Source organism: Hesperophylax consimilis, chromosome 13 (genome assembly GCF_061612785.1).
Source record: "Hesperophylax consimilis isolate HC1 chromosome 13, BYU_Hcon_1.0, whole genome shotgun sequence".
Lineage (NCBI taxonomy): Eukaryota > Metazoa > Arthropoda > Insecta > Trichoptera > Limnephilidae > Hesperophylax > Hesperophylax consimilis.
This window is the reverse complement of record NC_142848.1, coordinates 20,413,572-20,439,973: the sequence shown is the minus strand read 5'-3', so window position 1 is coordinate 20,439,973 and position 26,402 is coordinate 20,413,572. Positions and strand designations below refer to the sequence as shown.

Here is a 26,402-nt window from a genome sequence, read left to right as displayed (position 1 = left end):
CGAAATCCGGAAATATTAGGATTTTTATGAACATGTTCCGACATCTTGATAATAGATTCGAATTTTACTAGGAAACTTATCAATTCATTCGCTAAGAGCCTTCAATCCCGTTTTTAACCGGATTACAAATAATCCGAAAATTTTCTCAATAAATTAGCAATATTCAATATTAGTAATTTTTCTCAGCGTAAATTATTATGAACAACCTTCCCCATAGTTTCGCGTGAGCGTGGATCTATGATCTAGGAGGTTTTGGTGGAGTACGGTATAAAATAACCAATCATCGTATTGACGATACATGCTCAGCAAGTTGTAATGCGCATTGTAAGTAATATTTGAACTGATATCCTGGTGAAAAATTCATGTTAGTCTTAAGACTTGTACCTATAACTCACAGTGCGTCATGTAAATTTCATATACGTTGCATCTCAATTTTTCCCAAATTATCAACAGGTTCTGCATTCATTTGATCGTGCATTTATTTTTTTTAGGTTCTATCATCATGTGGACCCATGAGCGTTTCATTTTTCACCGTTGTGGTTTTCTTCGGATCCTTCTACCTTATCAACCTGATGCTGGCCGTAGTGGCCCTCAGCTACGAGGAGGAGTCTCAAATTACTCAAGAGGTGAGTCCAAATTACACAATATACAAGTCGAAACTACTCAAGAGGTGAGTCCAAATTACAAGAGGAGAGTCCAAATTACTTAAGATTTGAGTCCAAAATACACAAAGATAAGTCCAAATTACATATTATATACAGGGAGAGGTATCTAAATTAATTAATACTCAAGAGGTGAATCTCAATTACACAAAAAGCAAGTCTAAATTACTTAAGAGGTGAATCCAAATTACACAAATGTTGAATCCGAATTACACAAAAGACGAGTCCACATTATGCTAGAGGTGAGTCCAAATTACACAAGAGGTGAGTCGGAATTTCATAAAAGGCAAGAGCAAATTACACAAGAGGTGAATCCAAATAACACAAAAGACGAGTCCAAATTAAAATACATAATAAGTGAGCCATGTGACTCTCCCTTCACTTGAAGCCGTAGTGATCACGCGCCCTCATCCCTGTGACTCTCGCTTCAGTTGTAACCGTAGTGATCACGCGCCCTCATCCCTGTGACTCTCGCTTCGGTTGAAGCCATAGTGATCACGCGCCCTCATCCCTGTGACTCTCGCTTCAGTCGTAACCGTAGTCATCACGCGCCCTCATCCCTGTGACTCTCGCTTCGGTTGAAGCCGTAGTGATCACGCGCCCTCATCCCTGTGACTCTCGCTTCGGTTGAAGCCATAGTGATCACTCGCCCTCATCCCTGTGACTCTCGTTTCAGTTGTAACCGTAGTGATCACGCGCCCTCATCCCTGTGACTCTCGCTTCAGTTGTAACCGTAGTGATCACGCGCCCTCATCCCTGTGACTCTCGCTTCATTTGAAGCCGTAGTGATCACGCGCCCTCATCCCTGTGACTCTCGCTTCAGTTGAAGCCGTAGTGATCACGCGCCCTCATCCCTGTGACTCTCACTTCGGTTGAAGCCATAGTGATCACGCGCCCTCATCCCTGTGACTCTCGCTTCAGTTGTAACCGTAGTGATCACGCGCCCTCATCCCTGTGACTCTCACTTCGGTTGAAGCCATAGTGATCACGCGCCCTCATCCCTGTGACTCTCGCTTCAGTTGTAACCGTAGTGATCACGCGCCCTCATCCCTGTGACTCTCGCTTCGGTTGAAGCCGTAGTGATCACGCGCCCTCATCCCTGTGACTCTCGCTTCGGTTGAAGCCATAGTGATCACGCGCCCTCATCCCTGTGACTCTCGCTTCAGTTGTAACCGTAGTGATCACGTGCCCTCATCCCTGTGACTCTCGCTTCATTTGAAGCCGTAGTGATCACGCGCCCTCATCCCTGTGACTCTCGCTTCAGTTGAAGCCGTAGTGATCACGCGCCCTCATCCCTGTGACTCTCGCTTCAGTTGAAGCCGTAGTGATCACGCGCCCTCATCCCTGTGACTCTCACTTCGGTTGAAGCCATAGTGATCACGCGCCCTCATCCCTGTGACTCTCGCTTCAGTTGTAACCGTAGTGATCACGCGCCCTCATCCCTGTGACTCTCGCTTCGGTTGAAGCCGTAGTGATCACGCGCCCTCATCCCTGTGACTCTCGCTTCGGTTGAAGCCATAGTGATCACGCGCCCTCATCCCTGTGACTCTCGCTTCAGTTGTAACCGTAGTGATCACGCGCCCTCATCCCTGTGACTCTCGCTTCAGTTGAAGCCGTAGTGATCACGCGCCCTCATCCCTGTGACTCTCGCTTCGGTTGAAGCCATAGTGATCACGCGCCCTCATCCCTGTGACTCTCGCTTCAGTTGTAACCGTAGTGATCACGTGCCCTCATCCCTGTGACTCTCGCTTCATTTGAAGCCGTAGTGATCACGCGCCCTCATCCCTGTGACTCTCGCTTCAGTTGAAGCCGTAGTGATCACGCGCCCTCATCCCTGTGACTCTCACTTCGGTTGAAGCCATAGTGATCACGCGCCCTCATCCCTGTGACTCTCGCTTCAGTTGTAACCGTAGTGATCACGCGCCCTCATCCCTGTGACTCTCGCTTCGGTTGAAGCCGTAGTGATCACGCGCCCTCATCCCTGTGACTCTCGCTTCGGTTGAAGCCATAGTGATCACGCGCCCTCATCCCTGTGACTCTCGCTTCAGTTGTAACCGTAGTGATCACGTGCCCTCATCCCTGTGACTCTCGCTTCATTTGAAGCCGTAGTGATCACGCGCCCTCATCCCTGTGACTCTCGCTTCAGTTGAAGCCGTAGTGATCACGCGCCCTCATCCCTGTGACTCTCACTTCGGTTGAAGCCATAGTGATCACGCGCCCTCATCCCTGTGACTCTCGCTTCAGTTGTAACCGTAGTGATCACGCGCCCTCATCCCTGTGACTCTCGCTTCGGTTGAAGCCGTAGTGATCACGCGCCCTCATCCCTGTGACTCTCGCTTCGGTTGAAGCCATAGTGATCACGCGCCCTCATCCCTGTGACTCTCGCTTCAGTTATAACCGTAGTGATCACGCGCCCTCATCCCTGTGACTCTCGCTTCAGTTGTAACCGTAGTGATCACGCGCCCGCATCCCTGTGACTCTCGCTTCAGTTGAAGCCGTAGTGATCACGCGCCCTCATCCCTGTGACTCTCGCTTCGGTTGAAGCCGTAGTGATCACGCGCCCTCATCCCTGTGACTCTCGCTTCAGTTGTAACCGTAGTGATCACGCGCCCTCATCCCTGTGACTCTCGCTTCGGTTGAAGCCGTAGTGATCACGCGCCCTCATCCCTGTGACTCTCGCTTCGGTTGAAGCCATAGTGATCACGCGCCCTCATCCCTGTGACTCTCGCTTCAGTTGTAACCGTAGTGATCACGCGCCCTCATCCCTGTGACTCTCGCTTCAGTTGAAGCCGTAGTGATCACGCGCCCTCATCCCTGTGACTCTCGCTTCGGTTGAAGCCGTAGTCATCACGCGCCCTCATCCCTGTGACTCTCGCTTCGGTTGAAGCCATAGTGATCACGCGCCCTCATCCCTGTGACTCTCGCTTCAGTTGTAACCGTAGTGATCACGCACCTTCATCCCTGGGGGTGGAATTTGATCTATTCCGTAAATGTTTCTCACTGGCCCTGCCCACAGTCATTTCTGCTATTCATGTTGAACCCTAAATATCATGTTATGATATTCAGGGTTCGGTTTTCCAGATTTTCTTTTCTGCTAATCCCAAACAAGGGTTTTTGAGGAAAAAATAAGTTTGAAATATCTAAAACATATTTTGCATTCTCAATCAGTTAGAAATCTAATTAAATTATTTCAAATGTTGCTTATTTTAAACTGCAATAAGTATATTTGGTCAAATCTTAACCATTAATCTTAATCAATGTAACATTGATGGTTGATTTGTGACTTTTGTGATTTGTACTAGAAAATTTAAAAAAAATGTAATTGACCTACTTTATTCTCTTAGAATACAAATTCAGACAAGAACAGAATTGGTTATCTTTCGTATGCAAAGCACGACTCCAACAAAGCTTTTCTTACGTTTCGAAGCTTTCGTATTTTAATTGGGTACAAACCAAATTATTATTCAAGTCCAACGCCGCTATAAGCCAATATTATTATTATTTATGTGTCATGTTTCCATTATCGTAAATTTATTATAAAAGATCTATTTAAATTATTTTCTTAATATCTGGTATTTCGTTTGCCATATTGTTTAAGAGTGTCATCTGTTGGCCAGTTGATAAATTGCCGCAATAAATTGTTCCCCAACTAATGCATACCTAAATACGAATCTCTCCCCACGTCTTGGTCAAGGGACTCGATTCTCGACATTCCCGAAATTCTGAGGGGAGTAATCATTGATTAACCTGTTTACTTTGTGTCCTGCCAGATGTCAGCTACAAAAATCAGGCCTTTATCAACCGTTTGATGCATTGTTTACGTAGAATTAAACATCTATTCATGTATTCATATATGTAGAATTAAACATCTATTTTTTATTTATGTATTTACTGTACAAGTACCTTTATGTACAGAAAAACATGTTTTACGAAAAAAAGGATTGCAAAACAATATTATCATGGAAACGTAATATGATTCTAAATTTACTCAAATTTACGATCATGCTTTTTTTCAATTTCTTTCGTTACCTAAGCTGTGCATGCGTGGTTTTAGGGAGATTATAAACGAATTGGCATTGATATGTTATTATTGCAGTAAAAGATATTTTTAGTTAGTGTGACCATTAGAAACATGAAATCAAATTCATTTCAAATTGCAATAATTCAGGAATATCAAGAAAGGAATGATTGATTTAAAAATATATATATATTTATCAAATACCAATATTCCGTCGGACCGCTTTTCAAATTATGTCATTTTTACCTTCGGTGAAGTTCAAATGAAGTGAAGTATAAATCATGTCATGTTTACCTTCTGTGAAGTTTAAATGGTGTCATGTTTATCTTCTGTGAAGCTTAAATGATGTAATGTTTGCCTTTTGTGAAATTTAAATGATGTCATATTGACTTTCTGTAAAGCTTAAATGATGTCATGTTTATCTACTGCGAAGCTTAAATGATGTCATGTTTGCCTTTTGTGAAATTTAAATGGTGTCATGTTTACCGTCTTTGAAGTTAAGATATCAAAATTCAATATTTATTCCACGGATTTGTTGACACGTATATTAAATGCATTTAAATTTCAAGAAAAATTACTCTTGGCTGACTCCTGGATAAATGACCCAAGTTCGTGGTCGTAATAATATTTTTAGCTAGGAATATTTATAAAAAAGAGGTGATGCTTGTTCCTCGAGTCCATATAGGCACCATAGGAAAGTTCACTGTCAAGATATTTTGGTATTAAAATAATTTAACGTTACATAAAACACACCACTTTATTTTGGTGTTTTGGAAAGTACGTTTTTCATGTCACGCCTCCAAGTGTTCAATTAACGCAAAAAATAATATTTTTTGTAGACAATAGAGAGACATAACACCAGGCGCGGGGTGAGAAAGCAATGGAAAAAAATGTGCGGATATCACAGAAAAAAAATTATCACTTGTCTTGCGTGTGATATTTTGCACAGCATTTCTAATTGCCTCTCAAACGTACATATAAAATATAGAAATATAATAGACAGTAATTAATAATAGATGAATGGACAATAAAGGCTACATGTCTCTTTCATACGGATTGCTTTCAAAAGTTAGCAAACGGTCAAGCTGTGAATAGTGAACACCCACTCCATATTATGGGCTTTTCCGATACCCAGCCAAGAATACGGCCCAAGTTTGTCTACTGTTAGTTACGTGAAACTCTATCATGTTTAGTTTAGTCGAGTTAATCCACTCGGAACATGAGTGATGAATTGATCGAGTGGTCGTGAATGGCTGCTTCTGACATGTTTGACAAACTATTTGTCAGAAGAACACCTTTATGAACAATTCAATTTAGGATTGTAAAGTTTACCTAACGTTGAACTTTGTTCTGAGCTTCTGTTAGACATGTATTTACTAATAGAATTACGTTAAGTACTAGTCTGTTTAATTTTTTTTACGTACAATCAGCTTCATCGTAATCAACGTACTTATATTTCACATTTTAGTATTATTTTTCCCGTGGTTTTCATTACTGTACATATAAATGTATGAGTAATTATTTCACATAATATGAAAAAAAAAAGAAGTCTTTTTCCCTCGGATTTCTCTCTATGATTTCGGCAACCTCTCTTTTGGCATGCATTTAAAAATAAATGTTTTTTATGTTTCATTTTATACGTACATTTTACAAAACAAATTACATTTTCGAGTATTTTTAGCCATATACCTTATCAAAATATTACATTTTCGGGTATTTTTGGCCATGTATACCTTATCAAAATATAACATTCTCGGGTACTTTTAGCCATGTATACTTTATCAAAAAAGAGGAGCTCTTATGTTTCATAAGGGGAGTCCCAATTTTTACTTTGGTTGGTACGTAATTCAGTGAAATTCAGTAGGGAGTTTATTGTAATTTTGTACGACTGGACGGGTTGTTTCGGAGAATCTGAACAATTCATCAAATTTCAACGTTCATTTTCAAGTTCTGTGAAAGATTTTTTCAAGTTCTGTTTTATTTCAGTTTTGTCAAGCAACTAGCCTACAATGATATAAAAACAGAACTTGAATAAGTCTTTCACAGAACCCGAAAATGAACGTTGAAATTTGATGAATTGTTCAAATTCTCCGAAACAACCCGTCCTTAGTAAACTTACTTTAAAAGTTCATTGATAAATGATATAATTTTTATTCACGATACTATGTATACATGGTGTGTTTACTATGTTTATCGCAAGTCAAAATATTTGATGGTAAAAACTTCCTTTCTAAGATTTGGCATTTCGTTGTTTGTACTGAGAAAGACTTTCTCAAAACAAGTATTTGGATTAACAATGGAGCATAAAGTTTTATACGGAATGCAAAAACTTTTGTGTTTTCCAATACTCTGCGAGTCTTTTGGTTGATTTACTAACGCGATGCTTAATTAAGACACTAAAAAATGTTGAATTTATACTCGAAAAGCTCTTTTTATGCAGAAAGTTTAAATTAGGCACGCAATTCAGAAGAAGCCTAGTCATTTTTAACCATATTTTTCTTTTATTCAGCCTCAGTGTAATATATTCAAATATAATAAACGGTATTGTATACTCTTTTAGGAGACAACATTTTAGAAAATAGGTCTATTTGGTATTTAGGTAGGTAGGTTATTATATTACCAAAATACTTTTTAACTATCCCGCAGCCAAGGGAGTAGGTAGTACCCAAAATTACTATCCTCCTTATATTAGCTTAAACACTTGACATATCATTTTATTATTTTACGTATTTCTGCGTAAATACATAATTGACTGAATAATTGGGATTTCTATACTTTAAAAGCCAATAAGACAGAAAAATGCATGGGGTCGTCGGAAGATCCATTTGGTTACAGACGTTTTGTTTGACATCTTGGCCTGTCAAGAGTTAAGGCACATCTTATCTTGCAGAGTCCTTATTTGTGCATATTGAGAGATACCGTCATTAGATATTTCTCCGATGAAACACTGCCATTCGGAACCGAAACGCTTGAAAAGGCTATAGCTATATTAAGTAAGAAGATCTTTTTAGTAACGGCTTGCAGTTCATAACATGTAGGAAGCATGTTGTCGCTGAATATCCAAGTGCTTCTAATATTTCCTCATCTCCATTTTTTTACTCTATCTTCATCCTCGCTTATTTTTGAGTCGGTTGCTCATTGCTGAGGATTCGACCGCACTTCCATTTCCATGTTGGAAGAGGCTCTTCCACTCTTCGCACGTGTATCACGATGTATCACGTATCGGACGCCAGTGATACTTGGTCACTAAAAAGCATTGGCTTTCCGCTTCTCCTGCCTTACACTTTGCTAGTAACTATGAGTTTCTCGAAGTTGGAGTCCTTAATTTGGCGAGCAACGTGTCCAAATAGGGTGTAATGTGGGGTAACCGTACGCGATTTTACATTAGGATTTTGTATTAAAAAGCTTTAGATATTTTTCTTTTTTGTTTGTTAATAAGAATGATTATGAAGGTATCCCAGACAATTGATAATTTATTGTCCATGCAATCCTGATTATTTTTCTCCAGAATCACATTTCAGGGGTGTCCGTTTTCTTTAGCTGGCTGTAAGTGTCCGAGGTGACAAGTCTCATCTTGGTAGTATTTGTTTTACCTCTGTTACTCCATATCTTTTGCATTTTGCTCATGGTGTCTTTTGTCATCCAAATTGTATTCACTTCTGTTTCACAGCCTCTTTCGTCACTTATTTACAGTTTATTTATTTATTTACTTATTTATTTCATTTACAGGAGAGAAAAAAGGACCTAAACGAACATAGAGATGATTCCATGTTCAGCTTCGACCCGGCGAGCGTCAACGTCAAGATCCTCGCTAAGAACCACCAGAAGAAGATTGACGCCAGGAAGGGGGTGCTGCTGGCCTCCTACACGAGGAAGAAGACAAGGCGGAGAAAGCGGGGGCGGAGTAACGCGCTGGTGGGTGGACTGCCCGAGGGTGGCAACGGACAAACTCCGCCGGTGCCATCAGTCACGCAGCAGAAGACGAGGTGCGACCCTTTTTATGAATACACTCAATTTAAAAATCAAAGGTATTACCAAGTATTCATACTATGGAGTATTTCGTAGGAATTATGAGTAGGTAAGGTTGTTAGGTACTATAAAAGGTCTATGCGCATGTTAGAGTTTCGTGAAAACCTCACCAGGAGAATCTGTGCTGAGGTGGTCACGTGTTTAGTTAGTAAGTGTTAGGTTTGTGTTCCATTACGTATTAGTTAGTTATTCAATCGCTGGTTAACCTGTCGGTTACACCCTGACATAAACTTAAAAAGCCCCGGACAGAGCATTAGAGAGCAAATCTAGGTTGAAGGAAAATCGCCTGGCAGCCATCTTGTATGACAAACTTTTGAAATGATTTGTATGCGAAATGGTATTTATGGAACTATTTTTGTATTGCTAAGGCAATTATAACAGCTTATGATTTTTTGAGACAGGGAATGGAACACGTCATTAAAAAATTAACCAGGTTTTGGCATTTTTCATTCATATCCTCCTCACCCCGCGGCTTCAAATTTTTCTCGTATAACTAGGTTCATGACCTTTTAGGTTTATGTGATACACCCTTTATAAGGTTGTGTGTGTAACTTATAACGCCATAATATTATGGTGTATGTTCTTTAAATTTTGTGGCTCTGAACTGTCATCTATGCACTCTGCAAAAAAACTATCGATTTTTAATTAATCCATCTACTTTTTGTTTCCACAATATCTACAGCAATTGTTGAGTATGTCGTTAATATATCTAGTAAACTATCGAAAATTATACAACAAAAATTAAAGCTTATGAATATAAAATAATATTAGTAAAACATGTAACAGTAACACAAAATATTATAGAGACTAGAACAATACTGCATATAAGACAAATAACTAAAACTACATTACCAACGCTACTCTAATTTGCAGGATTCAACAAAGTGCTGGTATAGATTACGCTTAGTTCTATAAATGGAGTCAATAAATATATCAATAGTACTTGTAATATTTCAATAGTACCCCCATACTTGTTGCCCAGATCATGCATCCAATTGGTCAGTGGGTTGATAGTTGGTTGTTTATGTATTGCAGAAGAATGTTATATTTGTGTTGAATTCCCAGGCCTGCACATGGAATTTAATAGTGGCGTTGATGGCAGGACTGTCAATTAAGTTCGTAATGACTCTTTGTAACACAACCAGGTCTGACATAATTCTCCTGTCAGACAGTGTTATTAGATGCAATTGATTCATAAAACTGACATAATTAATGTAATCAATTGAAATTCTGAGCTTGAAATTTACTTACCTAAGAAATTTGTGCTGAACTCTTTCTATGCATATTGGGAAAATAAATTTACTGCTATAATTTTGAGGTTAACCGTTATTTTCGTGAGATGAACTAAAGTTTTCGACGGGTTTATGTTATTAAAAGATCAGTTGATTTGTAGAAGCTAATTCTTTGCGTGTCGTCAATACAATGGGCACTCAAATTCACTGAAATCAAATTAAAATACCCTTAATGTTTCTCCAACTGAACAAATTTTTACGAGGTACCTTAACGGATTATCCTCGGAAGGATAACCGCCGCTTTGAGTGCCGATTAGTTTAACCGTAATTTATTGATCGTTTACGTGCCGGATGGCGCTAATGAATGACGAAGCAATGCGATTAAGTAATGATTTGACGGGGGACAATTGCCAACCGGATCCCTAATGAAATGTATCCTTAACATGCTAATAAATCAAATACTATCAAATCGTTATTTATTTTGGTGTGTGGCGCTTTCTTCCACTGTCGTTATAAATACGCAAGATTCCATGAAAAATTGAAGACCTCTTGTGCGAAGAAGATTGAAACCGGCCATTACTTTAGATTTGTTTCAGGAATCCTGAGAAAGACCCAAAACGCATCGAGCACGCCTTATTACAGAGGCAATTATTAAAATCCACAAAAACCTCATTAACATTAATAGAGACGGTGGGGCTAATTTTAATAGTTTTCGGTATCCAGTACTTGATGGCTACACCAAAACTAAACCCCGAAAACCACGTTATATTTCACTAATTGTGCTGAAATACCGCCTCTAAGAAGATTGGAGCGCGCAACACGCTACATACATACGCTTCACAATGTACACATCTGCCCTGATGATGGACTTTGTAACGGTCTCCGAAACATTGGCTAAAAAAGCAAGAAATGTATGAACCTCTAAAATAAAACACCACAGTAATCTACTTACTTTGTTTAAAAAAAATTGCACCTTCTATCGATGTAACAATTTATTAGAAGAACGTCATTTTATACACTTCGTTATCATCTGTAGTAAAAATGTTTATTTATGATAACCAACCATTTAAAAAAGAGTGATATGTATGGAAAACTTGGAATAGATTCCCGGCGGTTAATTTATTATGGAATATCAATTATATATAAATGTGTAAATAAATAAAGTCATAAATGTGCCGAGAGCTCCTTGTTTCATGAATATAGGCATTATACATAGCAAGCTTCATATTGGCTAGTAAGAACCCGGCATTCTGTTTGTATAAACACTGTATTTTAGTATTATTTGTTTAAGAATATAGTTTTTTTTTTCACAAAATAGTTTCAGTACATATATTACATAACCTCACCATTGCAGGTCCGTGACACCGAGTCCGAGCCCCTCCCCGCGGCACGGGGGCTCCCCGCGGCACAGTAACAGCGGTGTGCGCCCCCCGCCACCCCCTGCAGCTCCCCCGCGCACGCTGCAGCTGCAACAGGGCAAGCTTTACCCGGGGAACGCCTTGGGTATGTTAGGTACTTACCCATATCACTTTACTTTACTGTGCAAACTTATAATTATGTACAATTATGATGATTGAGTTTTGAGGTGTTGGATTGCACTTCTTCCTCCTTCCTCCATCATCAGGGCAGATGATGATGACATGCCACATGTTGGACACCGTAAAGAGTCAGAAACGATAGCTAAATTGCTAACCGAAAAAAGTATTATGATGACTGAGTTTTCAGGTAGTAAGCCGATCCTTCCTCTCCCAAAAACCAACGTTCTGTAAAAGCTTCCAGTGTTCATCATCGGGGTAGATGTGATGATGACGTCTTAGACTCTGCGAAGCTGGCAAAACGTTGACTGAAGTAGGGAGCATAATGCGTAATGCGAATTAACCTTACAGGTTACTATGTTCGGTTTAGCGAACCAACAGCCAATGCCTGTAGAATCTATTTGTTTTTATTACGCTTTTTTGAACAGCTCATATGGTCTTATAGAAATCATTGTATCTCCCTTACTACCATGGTGAAAAATATGATTTAAACGGTTTTAGAAAGAAACGACACTAAATATATAAGTTTTCCACAGAATAATTAAAATGTACACCTATACATACGAATATGAAACCAAAGGTTGGGACCGCAATTTCAGATAAATTTATGAAACTTTGTGATTTTTTTATTAATATTTTTTTTTGTATACAACGATAAAAAAAATGAGGTGACAATAATTTTTATAAGACTATTTAAACGTATTTTTTTTTTTGCTCTCAGTTTTTTTTTAAACTTTTTTTTATGTTTTGAGTAAAAATTTTAATATTTCAGAAATAATGTATTTACTACAAATAATATAATTTTAAAGCGTATAAGTTTTAATTTTTTGGATTCGTTCAGAATTGTTAAATTTATTAGGATTTTATTTAACTCAACACCTCACATCTTCAAACCTAAAATCCACACAATACATATTACTCTACACAGACTAGATCCTCCCTCCCACCATCTCATCCCCATAGGCTATTGTAACATTTTTCTTTTCTCTTTTAAATTCACTAATAATTGAATCATCAGTAAAAACCCATTGTTTCTATTATTATTCATATTTTACCATACATTACAAAATACTGTACTGTTGATTTTCCCAACTAAATTAAATCTATATTGTAAAATATCTATAAGTTATTCAAATATATTATTGCACGAAACAGCAAAAACTTTTGAACTCTGTTATTTTGAAAATTGCACACATTCTTTACAAGGAAATTTCTAGGTCATCGCAACTATTTATTATCATTGCAGCAATAAATATTCATAACAAGCAATATAGCTTTGTAACATAACATTGGTTTTAAAATACGTCAGAATCCTATAGTGTTTATTCCTATTTATTCAGATGTTTAATAAGAAAAAACAGTGTTGAAACTCGAACAAAGTCAGACACCATACCTGGTTTATTCATGCGTTCATAAAGTGTTCACGAAAAACACGCTGAAAACCTACTTGTGTTTGTACTTCTTCTACTGTAGCGAGCTGACTCTAACATTCATCATGTTTACAGAGGGCAGCTGTATGTTGAGGTTTATACCACCGATTTAAAGTAATGTTTTTCAATAATATAAGAATATAACAAACGCTATTTACGTAGTTATGAAAGCAACTAATACCAAATATCCTATAACACTAATTATTGAGTATTTGCTGATACATAATATTTTACTACAACAAACTGGGTCTAACGTCCATCTTGTCTACTTCCAGTCCCTCCATACAGAGGGCAGCTGGGTACGGGCAGCAGACAGGCCAGCGGTTCAGACAACAACAGAGAGTCCTCACTGGACGACTCCGGAGTGGTGGACGATCACGAGGAGCCTGACCAGACCTTTGAGGACCCTGGCCAGCACGCGCATAGTCTGGTGCAGGTACTTACCGTCACTTCATCTTTAGTTGTTTCCTCATTACTCAGAATCTACTCCCATTTCCATGGTAGACAACGCTCCTCCTCTCCTCGCGGTCCTGCACTGCGTGGAGAGCTATGGACAGCAATCTTCAGGATACCCCACATTCACTGAAATAAAAACAATACAAATGTTAAAAAGGATTCACGTTATTAAAAAATGTAAATAGTGATTCACGATTAAGAACACTGTTGTGAATATATTCTTTACGAACATATTATGTTATTAGATTCAAACCATAGATAACAGAATAAAAAGGAGATGGGCCATGAACAGTTAAATAATATTAAATAGCTTGCTACACTCAACGGGCTCATCATTTGTTTTAACCTACATACCAAATTCATAACTTTCATAGGCTTCACCGCTTTGATACTCCGTGCACTTTGGTTGTAGATCAGTGACATTTTACCCCACATCTCTCTGTGTTTCTTTTATCTATGGTTCAAACAGATTATATGATGAAAAGTGGCGTCTAATACATCTAATACAGCGCAATTTGTGGTTAGTAGAATGCATAGTAACAATTCTGTCGGTTGTCGTTTACGCAAGATTAAGATGCTCTATATCTGAGAAATCTCTACTTGTGAAAATAAATAATAAAATATGCAACTTGTTTAATACGGCCATTAACAATGAAAATTTATCAATGTTTATTGTGAAATACCAAATAAATTTGAGTTTAGAAAAATAAAAAATAAAAAAAAATATTTTTTTTTAATGATAAACTAGGACAAGGATTTTTTATGCAGGGTACAACAAATAACAAATAATTATAAGCGAAAATTATTCACCTGAAATATCGATACAAATTGAAAATATCTCCCAGTAAAAATGAAAAAGTTTTACCTTACAATAAAACTTATATTATGTACTTAGCTTTATTTAAAACCTATAAAGTGAGATAAACATTACCATTTTGCAGCCAAATCGACGTTTCTTACAAATTTCGTGTGTAATTCTTAGTATTGAAAATAATATCTCCCAGTAAAAATAAAAATATTTAACTGGTTTCAAGTATGCAGGGTTTATCAGCGCGTATTTGAAAGATTTTAACTAGCATTTCCTGATCATATTCGGAGTAATAAATTAGTGTAGATGTCATTATGCTGTCCGTTAATATATTTTTCAATTTAAAACAAAAAAAAAAAAAATTCCATCACGCGTCGCCACTGGGTACAACCTTACGCATCACGTGATATGCACTCCGTTTCGTTATAGCAGCACAATGCAGACGAGACAGAGCGCGTATCACGTAATCCATTGCAATGTATGTCAACGTAATCAGTGGCGTTGGCAGTGTGAAAGATAAAACAAAAAATATATAACTTACAAGAGCAAAGTAACATTTTCACTTGTTCCAAGTTCTATGTTCATGACTTGCTGGATAAAATAATTGAGTATTCTATACAGAGTGTATCAGCATGTGCCCAAAAGATACCTATCTCTTTAGGTACCTATATTTTATATTGAACCCTTTGAATAGTTTTTACACAATTAAGTTTCACCAAAATATATTGCTGGAAAGCCAATGGTTATTTATGAATACATACAAGAATAGATTTCTGGAAATTTTTAGCATTTCAATACATAAAAGTTCTTATCTCGTTATTACTAGACCAGTGTTTTTTTGTGAAAGTTATGATATCTTCACAAGGTGTCCACGTGTGTTCACAGTTACAGAGAGCTGAGGCCACCCCAGTCACCGTGGCGTTATCGCCACGCTCAGTTCGAATCATCAAGTGCAACGGCGTGGCACAGGCGAGGCGAGTGCGCCACGCGCACTCCACCTACACGCTGCACCCAGACTACCTGTCGCAGATAGTCGTGCTGGGTGAGCAATCCATCCGTAGAACCTAGACCTTAGACCTTCATAGCCTATAACATATCAATAGAACTCTGTAAAATAATCACAAATTTCCAATAATACCAAATTGATAATCATTTAAATGCCTGCTCTAGACTTTTCGGTAAGACTTCATGATTCGAGGGAGCCCGAGTATCTTCACTTTTAGGTTGGGGTGTTTTACAGAAATTAAATTGTAATCTTGTCATCAAATGGTCAATCAGCGACATTTTGTTTCCTTTTTTGACATTTGAAAAGTTCCCGTTTAGCTTCGATTTCAGATCAGTTTCAGTTTTGGAACAATGTTTGATCAACAGTAAAGCACAATTGTCATTTCAGCTGGTAACAACTTTGTAGAAAGTTGAAACAGACCTAGAATTGGTGTTTATCGTACCTCTCACATTTCAAAATAAAACAAAATGGCTCAAAACAGATTGGCCATTTCACAACAAGGTTACATTTGAATTTCCACAAAATATCCTAACCTTAGTATCACACAGTTGTTGCCCATTACCAGTAAGTTACCGGAGATAGTTTGCCTTGTGTCCCTTGACCCGGGCACAAAAACCCGACACTGGACGAAGTGCAGGCGATGCAAACGCGTCAACCACACTCTTAGGTTCCCTCGGACAGTCTCGCCAAGAGAGTAGGCCAGGCATTACGATTGATTTGTTTCAACGGCAGAGCATTCAGAGACAATGCAGCAAGTTTTGGTTGAATATAAATATATCTGTTTATTTACGGAACACTATATATAACTGTAGATTTAATTATTAATATAGTTTTTTAGAACAATCTTCACAACTTACTCGATGATACACTCTAACCACAACTGCACAAAATGCCTAAAGATGAAATTTTGAACAAATCTGTCCAAAAAAACAATTGTTAACACATTTTTTTTAAATCTTAAAATTTTACAAATTGATTTTACTGTGTAATAATGTTATTAATTTTTTTCATTCCTGTTAACATTTTATTATACATTTCTTTCGCTTTTATCATTTAAAATGTTGAAATACATTGCTTTTTATCAGAGATTACTTCACCTCCATTTTACTGTAAAATTTTTAATTGTTCTTTAATTTATTAGATTTTGAAATGGTAGGATATGTGAATTTAGACTGAGACACTAACTGAAAATCAATGAAGAGTACATTAACGAACGACAACTAACATACTTATTTTTATCACGATTACAATTATTTTAGAAAATGTCTTCCTCAATGACAGGGGTGGATTTACCGGTACACTAAAAGCGGAAATGAGTAGGGCCTCGTTGCCAAAGAACCACCAAATTTAAGAGAGCGTTATGTTGTCTCTCATTATTGTTTAATTTTCTCTAAATATCCAAATAAAATCTTGTAAATGTAGCAATGCAGCAGTGAAAAATTCAACCAAAACAAAAATTTGGCCACTGCGATAGGTACCAGTTTGGTATGACTATAATAATATTTGGCTAATTTAAATAGCGCCGTTTTCGTGAAAAATCACCTCAAGGGCGCTATAAATATAAATACCAGTAGATAAATCCCAATTAATGCTATGACTTGTCGTCTGTGTTCCAAAGACTGCAATCTCTCATACGGATTATTATCATCTATTTTTAGCTAGTTAAGGCGATGCCATACGTCGTGTAATATTTTGAATCGAGCCGCCATCAATAACACTTCTTACGTAGATGGCGATAAGGCTTAAATTCCCGCTTAACACCATCCAGCTCTTTTGATTTAGGCAATAAAAAAACATGGCCAAAAAGTGCCTTTTATTTTATTTTGTGGATCTTCAGGCATAAATATTTAAATTTTTTCCGAGGATTTTATAAATAACTTAATTTGCCACATTATACAATAAAACCATAACCGAAAATGGGTTCGTAAGTAGGAAATTTTGAACTTTAAAGCAGTTTTCATAGGCCTTATAAATTATTTTTTCTGGGCTTATAAAAAGACTTATGTAAAAAATACTCGATTATTTCAAAGTCCAAGATGTATTATACTCGCGGTATTTATTTAAAGCATCTGAAACATTTCTAGGCGACCAAATTTTCAAACCAAAAACACATGATTTTGCATTACTACGTATGGCATCGACTTAACAAATTATTAAAAGTTATTGTTTTATTGCAAAAGTTCTCTGAAAAAGGACTCCGAACGGTTAAATCCACTCCTGTTTTCAAATGCTGGGAAATTCAATTGACTTAATTGTTATTATTATATTATTTAATATTTGACAAAGTCTTCTCACAAAACTTCAACAACATTCGAAAACTTTAGTTATTCTTTTTTCTGAATTCTTCTAGAAATAAAATGCTCTTTTCTGTCATTTCTTTTTTCTATCTAACAAAATAATTACTTTTCTAAGCTGGCTTAAGCTTGGCGTGCATTAACCTAATCTTAATCTTTAAAGATAGAGAAAATATTAGATAATAGATACTTTAGAAAAATGTTTATCTTACTTTCAGAAAATAAATAAAGAAATTAATTAATAGCTTTTAATAATCACAAAAAATAGAAAATTTTCTAGAAATTAAAACAAAAAATAATTATAATAGTTTTGGGTGTAAATGCAATATAACTTAACAGTTGTAGTGTGGAAATGTGTACTTTGTTTGTACTTTTTGCATCTTTGATTAATATCTTAGGCTGAGAGATTTAATCATTTATTTAATATATTTCCAATGAGATACAACGATGAGAACTTGGGTTATACAAAACGTACAGTAGTCAGTTAAGTGTCAAACAAATTGTCATTTTTTAAGGACTTGAGAACAAAACTAAACATTACCTCATGTCACCCATGTTCATTAATCTCTCCTTAGACGAGTGTGCATTCACCGATAGCCACATTTTTATATCACAAAGACACAATTAGAACTTCACAAACTTTTGCATATAGAGAATGTCACGCTTTTGCTTAAGCGCATCTTTGCACTTTTCCTTCAATCCAAACAAACTAAAATTACCATCAGGCGCTGACTGGCCATACCAACGTCCGGTAGAGTTACCGCCGGAGCAAACCACCCTGCCCCTAGCGGACTTATGTACAGACAAGAGTATCAAATTACTCCCCGCCCGGAATAACATGCTGTTGTCGTTTTACTCAGGTGAGTCACTGTTTGACAATCTCAAGTCAAAGGATTTGAAAACTCTTTATTTATTCGTGTATCGTTCGTAAGCTCTCGGCTCATCAGGCAACCGAGACTCTGTGCTACTTGTGAGACTCGCTGATACTCACGAGACTCTGTGTTGTTACTGGCATTGGTGTGAAAAATCTGTGTTCATTTGTAAAGTATTATTGCTGCACACTTACCACTCGCGAAACAACTGTAGCTCTGTGTACTCCATGAAACACTCTGTTGTGAAAACTGTTTTCATTTGTAAACTATGACTCCTACACATTTAAAACTCGCAAAACAACTGATCTTACTAAACCACTCACAATGCTCTGTGTTACTCGTGAGACACTGGGCTGTTACATTGGTGTGATCATCTGTGTTCCTCTGTAGACTGTTACACACTTGCTTACTCAAAACCACTGGTCTTTGGGGACGGATTAAGCGGCAGGCGGACCTAGCATGGTAGATCGATAAAACCCTATATCAAAACGATATTGACGAAATTCGTCATCAGTGGTCAGCTAGCGATACTTGCGAGCACGGTCAGAATGTAATTCCGACAGTGGCTACACAAAAGCCGCTATTTTTAGCGCGTCCTCCAAGGTGTCAGATAAGCTGTCAATTCCCACAACTTTTTGGATAATATCATTCGTTATGCCAAATAACTGGCTTACTAATGGAGGTGAATTAACTAAGCTCTTACAAATGAAAGAAATTGTATGCACTTAATTTGGTCCATAGACAAATTCATCTAAGACGCGATCAATTGATCCCGTTCCACCTTTGAAAAGCAAAAGTTGTTAGCTATGACTAATGACCTCATGAACTAATTAACTCCTCTTGTGGTGTGAAAAGGTGCATACGGACTGTTAATGTATTTCAATTCGACATTGTCCATTTATTACTATTTTTAACTTGTACATATTGGTACATATGAATATTCAAAATAGCTAAAAAAATATATAATGGAAATGGGGTTTGGTTCCGCTAACATCCGCTAACTCACTGGCTCCAGACGGGAGCAGTTGGGACTCTTGTGAGGTATTCACTATAAAAATAAAAAAAGCGGCTGTTTAGGATTCTTTGTGGTCAAATATCTCTAGGAACTGCTGGTCGAAGAGCCTCGAAATTTTCACTGCCCGCACCAAAGGCCTCCAATCGGCTTAATCCTCCTCTGCTGATACTCGGTGTTACTCAAGAGACATTATTATGCTGTGTTACAAGTGTTGTATAGATAATAATCTCTATGTTCATCGTTGAACTGTATCCACATACTCAGGATATATGTTACTAAACTTATGAAACTTAATATATAAGTTAGTGCGAGTATTGTGAATTGTGACAATTACCCTAAATTCGAATAAATTGTCTAGACTGACACATTTCTGCAAAAACAAAAAATATTTTTTTGTTTGAAATAAATCTCTACCACACGAGACTACATTTTGTAAAGATCAATAGAGTTTTCAAATTGTTTGTCTCCCTAATAGTCACCAATATCTATTGGATAAGTCTTTATGAATAAGTAATGAATGAATAATAAATAAGGTTATGTTAGGAAAACTAACCTAATTTGGATATTTTAACCAACTTGCAATGACTGCCCAATAGATAATGGTGTATTGCAGATACAATGTACTCCAACAGTTGGATTAAATCACTGTGAACTGGTGATATGTGTTGCCTTGCTCCAAGCTTGTTACTTGCATGACTGCCTTTACTTCCTTCCACATCTGTCTATCTATCTCTCTACTAATGAATGACTACTTACAACCAAATACTATTTATGGAATGAGTTGTTTTACTTAAGACGTTTTTTCATATATATTAAAAAAAAACCTTGTATATATTAAAATTAAATCAACATACATATAACAGCAACATTTACACACAATTTGAAACCTGGAAAAGATCTTGAAAAACTACCTTGCAGTATACATTGTTTTAAATTGGTTGAAAATAAAATAACATTCATACAAATCGCTCCGAATTGATCTTAAGTCGGCCAAATATTTAAGAAAGTCTTTTTTTCTTGTCGTTTACCTGCAAAATATATAAATCATATTGATAATGCATGTTGATAATGCAAGTGGACCATTTCTTTTCAACTTTGGCTAATCGATTCAATTCAGAGCAGTCAAAACACACATATCCAAAATGCTGAGGTATGCACATAAACTTGATGTTTGCTTGAGCACAATATTTTCCGATCACACTATATATATTTGTACATTTGCCCTGGCTTTGCTGTACAATTAAGCATTGAAATTGTAAAGCTTTTTGTGGCATTATTCATAGCATATCCCTGTTTGTATAGCGCTACATGCGATAATAATGTTCATGTTTTTTTTGTATAATGTACTAACACTGTTCAATTTCAAAGAATTCAGTAATTTTACCCACAGTAAAAATAATTTTAATTTGACAGAGCAAACTTTCAAGTACCTTGAGTAGACAAAAATAAAAATAAAAAATTTAAATCTTTCAGGAAAAAGTTGTTTAAAGGAAACGATCATTTTAAAACTAAGTATCTTCGTATTTACTTCCTTAGCCCTAAACATTGAAAGCCTTATTTTTCAGCATTTCGGTGTTTCTTCAGTGTCAGTAGTGTGTTTCAGTACCAATCCAGTAAGAAAAGGTAGATATCCTTCCATGTTACAGAGTGGAAGACACCCTCAGAATTATCCCGGTAGGACAATCGTTGAGAATTAAAACGTTGCTAGAACAACTTCAGATATTTGTTTGGCTAACAGTTCTGAATGGCCAGGTACTTCCCTTCTCCAATCCCTTCGAAGCTTCTTTAAGTCTCACGACAATCTCAGACAATCCCCACAAGAGAATTGCTATAGCTTCACCCGGCTCTTTGACCTTCAAAAATCCAAATACACGCAATAATATTTGGTTCCATGGTATGTAGCAACCTTTTAGCACTTGTGTTTTCCAATATGTACATTGTAAACCCACTTCCAAGGATGATTAGTAAGAATATCATATTAAAATTTGTGGTTGAATGTTGTAAATCTAATTTCAATGTTCTATTTTAATGGTGTATTTGAAAGTTTGTTCTGTGGTTGTCAACTGTTTTGAATATAAACTTTTCCATTAGATGTATCAAACACACTAAAAGTAAGTCTGCTTATATGTTATATAAGTGTTGTGATGGTGTCGACACTCTGTTGATAAAGCAATGCCTTAATGTGAATGTCGATGTGTTTGTATTCTAGATGAGCTGCCTGACAGAAACTGTGATAAGTGCGTGTCTTGCTGTATTGACTACGAGGGGTGGCTGCAGTTTCAGAATTGCCTTTATAAAATAGTGAAGGATCCACTGTTCGAGTTGTTCATCACGACATGTATCGTCTTGAACACTCTCTTCCTGGCGTTGGAACATCATGGAATGAGCGAGAGTATACGCCGGGCCCTAGATATAGGAAACAAAGTAAGAAAAATGCTTCAATTTTGGAAAAAAAACAGTATGGTTTGTAACAGTAACACTGCAAAAAATTGTGATAAAATTTTGAAAAATTAATGAACTAAATAATAATGTGCACAATCCAAGGAGTCGAATAAGCTGTCAATATTCACAACCTTTTGGAAAGCATCATTCATTATGCTTATTAAGAATGGAGGTGAACTAGACTCTTAGAATTGAAAGAAATCTCATCTAAACAAAAGTTCTTAGTCATATCTAAAGAACTTGTGAACTAATTAACCCCCTGTTTATTGTCAAAAAGTACATGCTAACTGTCAATGTATATTAAAGTTATTATTTCAGTTGGACCTTGTCAATTTATTGGTATTTTTAACTTTTACGTAGCCGTCTGATGTTTAGAAATGTCAATTCATAGACAGATGCGCCAGTGTTGCCATCTTATGTCAATTTGCATTACCAATATCTGAGTATCGATAGTTGACCAAGCTGGGTATATCGCTATAAAATCCTCGATCGTTAAGACTATCGATCCGATATTGTTAAGTTATCGATTTCTCTATGTTAGACCCCCTGGAGCACTAACGATAAATGTCAATTTTATAAGATGTTTCGTTTAGCTGAACAGAATATAATTGAACATTCTGTGGGTAATTTGATCCAAATTTTGTAAGTTTTTTCGTTTTGTTGAAGCAGAATATAATAGAACATTTTGTCGGTAACTTGATTATTTTGAATTGTTTTTTTCAGGTCTTCACATCCATCTTCACACTTGAGTGCTTCCTGAAAGTCTTAGCTCTTAGCAAAGACTTCTTCGCGTGTGGGTGGAACATCTTTGACCTTATAATAGTATCCGCTAGTCTGCTAGATCTCATTTTTGAACTCGTTGATGGATTATCCGTCTTGCGAGGCCTTAGATTGGTAAGTAATCTTTTCAGCTTGACACAGATAATTTATCCATTGTATAGCAAGAAAAACCATCACAAAATAAATCTTAGCTGATTCTATTGGAATAACTTTTGAAAGTTTTACCCGTCAATGTAATATGTCATTGAAGAAGTAGATAATACTAATAAATTTAAACGAAACCCGAAACAGAACAAGTCACAGAAAAATATGTATAATCGAGACACTATCTAGGTTACAAATAAATTCGTTAGAACCAGTGATGTATTATACTAGATTAGCCCTGTCTAGCTAAATTCATTTTAAAAATAACGCCACGTAGCGTAACGTCACAAATATGGAGATGAACTTAACAGCCCAACTCTGTTTAAACTCCTTGTACAAGCGTTTAAACTCGTAAGCGAAACCACGGAGAATTTGTTGTCAGAGGTGTTATAATATGGACATAATTCAAATTTAAATATTTGGAACTGGGTTATTTTTGTGATTGGAAAAATGAACTTGCCCATCATAGCTGAGAAGCAAAGTAGCTTACTCTAGACCAACAAAAGGTAAAACGCAATGCACAGTGCCCATTTCGCATTATGACACAATGCGTGAGCCTTTTCATAAATGTGCACATGAACCAAACCAAAATTGTGTCGGGGTTATTTTTAAATGAATATGCCGTGTCTAGTCTAATTTAGTCTATGGTTAGAACTATTTAATTACTTGAAGATAATATTGTTAGTTCTGAATTTGAAATATGAAATCGTCAAAAATAACATAAAATAATTAGATTGATTGAGGCTTTGTCCCGGTAAGACAGAGATCCTGAGTTCGATTCCCGCTTGAGACCGTTATATTTTTTATTTTTCTGTGTCTCGTTCTGTTTCACGTTTCATTTAGATTTATTTGTATTATCTTCTTCTTCAACTATGTAATAATTTATTTAAAAATTGACCATAGAACAAAGTACTGAAAAAACAATTTTAGTGCAAATTAACTTGAATTTGCCATCGCTTGCTTCCCGGGCGTAGCTTTACCGATTGAGCCACCGAAGCCGTTTTCCATATTGTCGTTTTTATGAAGCACATTTTTTCCTGAACATCACCAACATTGATTAGATTTATTTTCCCCGAGCTATCTATTTTCATTTTAAGCGATTTTATATTATCTATGTGAACTAAATCGTAAAATTAGTATTTATTGTCTTGATTTGACTAGAATGGTTAATTCATATTATTTTATGGTTTAATCTTTCACATATTTCATAAAATACATACATTTTGCAATTTTCATTATACTGTTTGGTGAATTTCTAATAATTTGTTTTATTTTTGTTGCAGTTAAGGGTGTTAAAATTAGCTCAGTCGTGGACCACCATGAAAGTCCTGCTGAGCATTATCATATCTACTATTGGTGCATTAGGAAACCTTACCTTTGTGTTAGTTATTGTCATATACATATTTGCTGTGATCGGTATGCAACTCTTCTCCAAGGATTACACTCCTGAAAAATTTGAGCCTGATCCTGTGCCAAGGTATGAAATCATTTTAAAAAATTTATTTTACCTAAACATTTTGTTTTTATTAGAATTTTGTTACATAGTGCTTTGAAAGCTGAGAAATTTTTTATCATTAACAAAGATAAGATCAACAACTTTCAATGAAAATATGAAACAGACAGGCATAGAAAATAAAAAGGTAATGGTCGCAACTCACCCAGACACGGCCGGACCTATGCAGGTGCAATTGGAGTAGTCTGCTCGGGGCGCCAAGGAGACAAGAAGCCAAGGCGCTGATGATACTTATTACCTAACACAGCACCATTCGGCTCAGGTGCCGAATCCGGCCCTTAACTCAGATCTACCGGAACTGGCACTCTATCAATTGAACTATCACCACCTCATTACATTCTGTTATTTCTTACTTCCAGTTTTGAATTACCAATATTATGTTCAATTGTTCCCATATTTTTTGGCTGCCATCATTTTGGTGGGGTGCAAATTCTAACCGAATATATTTACAATATATGTAGATCAAAGGTTTGCAACCTTATCTGCATCACTGCCCACTTTTCAAGTATATTTTTCATCAAGGTCCCCAATCTAACTCCCACAATCTGATTTTATTATATGGGACACTATTCGAAAAGTCTAGAATGAATATTCAATTTTATTATCAACAGTTCTCAATGAAAATGTGAAGGTGTCGGGTTCTCAACCAGGCCTCTGAAGTGCAATCATTGCAGAAGCAACATTTTCTGTTTATTTTATTATTGTGGAAGGACTAATTCAAATATTGTCAGGCTTCAGGTTATCTATCACGGTCTATCGATAAAGAATTTATGTATTTTGTCGGTAACCTGTTACCATTCTCAAGTAAACGGTAGTTCACAACGACTAAGTGGTCTTAATTTTTTCGAACTGAACAGTTGTTTTTACATTAGCTCTCTGCAGTCGTGCTCGGGAGCGATAACAAGTTACTGACTTTATCAATTAACCGTGCTAGAAACCTACTTCGTTCGTAACCTGTGAATGATATAATTAACAAAAATGATTAATGCTTCTCAATTTTCAGGTGGAATTTTAATGATTTCTTCCACTCTTTCATGATGATATTCCGTATCCTGTGCGGGGAGTGGATCGAGCCCCTGTGGGACTGCATGCGGGCCGAGGAGGTGGCTGGCCCAGAGACCTGTTTCTTCATCTTCCTGCCTGCGCTGGTCATGGGCAACTTCATGGTGCTCAACCTCTTCCTCGCCCTGTTGCTCAACAGCTTCAACAGTGAGGAGCTGAAGAACAGGAAAGAGGTACGATGAATCTAATTGCACTTGTGTCATTCAATTTCATAGTGTTTAAGGCTCAATAAAGACAATGCAGTTTTTGTACCTACCCTGAGGAGGGATTAAAATAGACTGAATGCTTTTGAATTGAAGTACCTGAGTCCTACGTGTGGTAAAACCATGTATCTGAGAAATGGGAACATTCACAAAGAGTGCAAGGTTGATGTAAGAGTAATGAGTAAGAATTAGAAAGGTACGCTTAGATGGTTTGGGCATGTAGGACAAATGAACAAAGTAAGGAGTGTAAGGATAATATATGACGCAAATTCAAATTGTAGAAGAGGTCGGGGACACCCACGAAAGACATGGCACAATCAAGTTAACCAAATACTAGGGTCGGGCCATGTCAAGAGTTAGAATAAGAGAAGAATATTTATGAGACGATGTATTAATATGAATAAGGCAAGAGTGTATGCCACGACCGACTTGTTTGGCGGTCCATCCTCTCTGTCTACCCCTGCGGCGAAACGGTGTGACGGTTAGTTAGTTAGTTAAGGTTAAATAAAAGAGTTTTTCTTTAAAACGAAACTGATATTATGTACTTAGATATATTTAAAACCTTTATAGTGAGACGAAATCTCCTTTATTTTAGTTAAGATTATACATAAATTCGGTTGAATTTTATAATATGAAAAGTCAGATTACAAACAAATTTTCTTCACAAAATCTTAGGGAATTTTATAAAACGGAAACCTTTTAAAATTTATCAAACGTATATAATATCAGCACCTCATCATATTCAGTTCGAACCCCCAAATTCTATCATTTCATCATTAAGACCTTATACAGGGTGGGGCAGAAGTAATGACCCAGTTTCGAGTAGGTATAAAAAAAAATAATAAACTTAATAAAAGCCGCCCAAAACTTCAGAAATAGACTACATCAGTGTATTGCTGCT

The 26,402-nt window shown here is 36.7% G+C and overlaps 1 protein-coding gene across 1 annotated transcript in view; it reads left to right on the top strand.

Annotated features, from left to right (window-relative positions):
• Positions 1-26,402, top strand: part of NaCP60E (Na channel protein 60E) — a 593,779-nt gene that overhangs the window by 548,082 nt on the left and 19,295 nt on the right. The window contains exons 7-15 of the mRNA XM_089638853.1: positions 492-626; positions 8,410-8,666; positions 11,296-11,453; positions 13,182-13,342; positions 15,056-15,212; positions 21,567-21,781; positions 22,523-22,693; positions 24,007-24,200; positions 25,240-25,471. Of these exons, the coding sequence (XP_089494979.1) occupies positions 492-626; positions 8,410-8,666; positions 11,296-11,453; positions 13,182-13,342; positions 15,056-15,212; positions 21,567-21,781; positions 22,523-22,693; positions 24,007-24,200; positions 25,240-25,471 (1,680 nt within the window). The remainder of the gene's footprint in view (positions 1-491; positions 627-8,409; positions 8,667-11,295; positions 11,454-13,181; positions 13,343-15,055; positions 15,213-21,566; positions 21,782-22,522; positions 22,694-24,006; positions 24,201-25,239; positions 25,472-26,402) is intronic.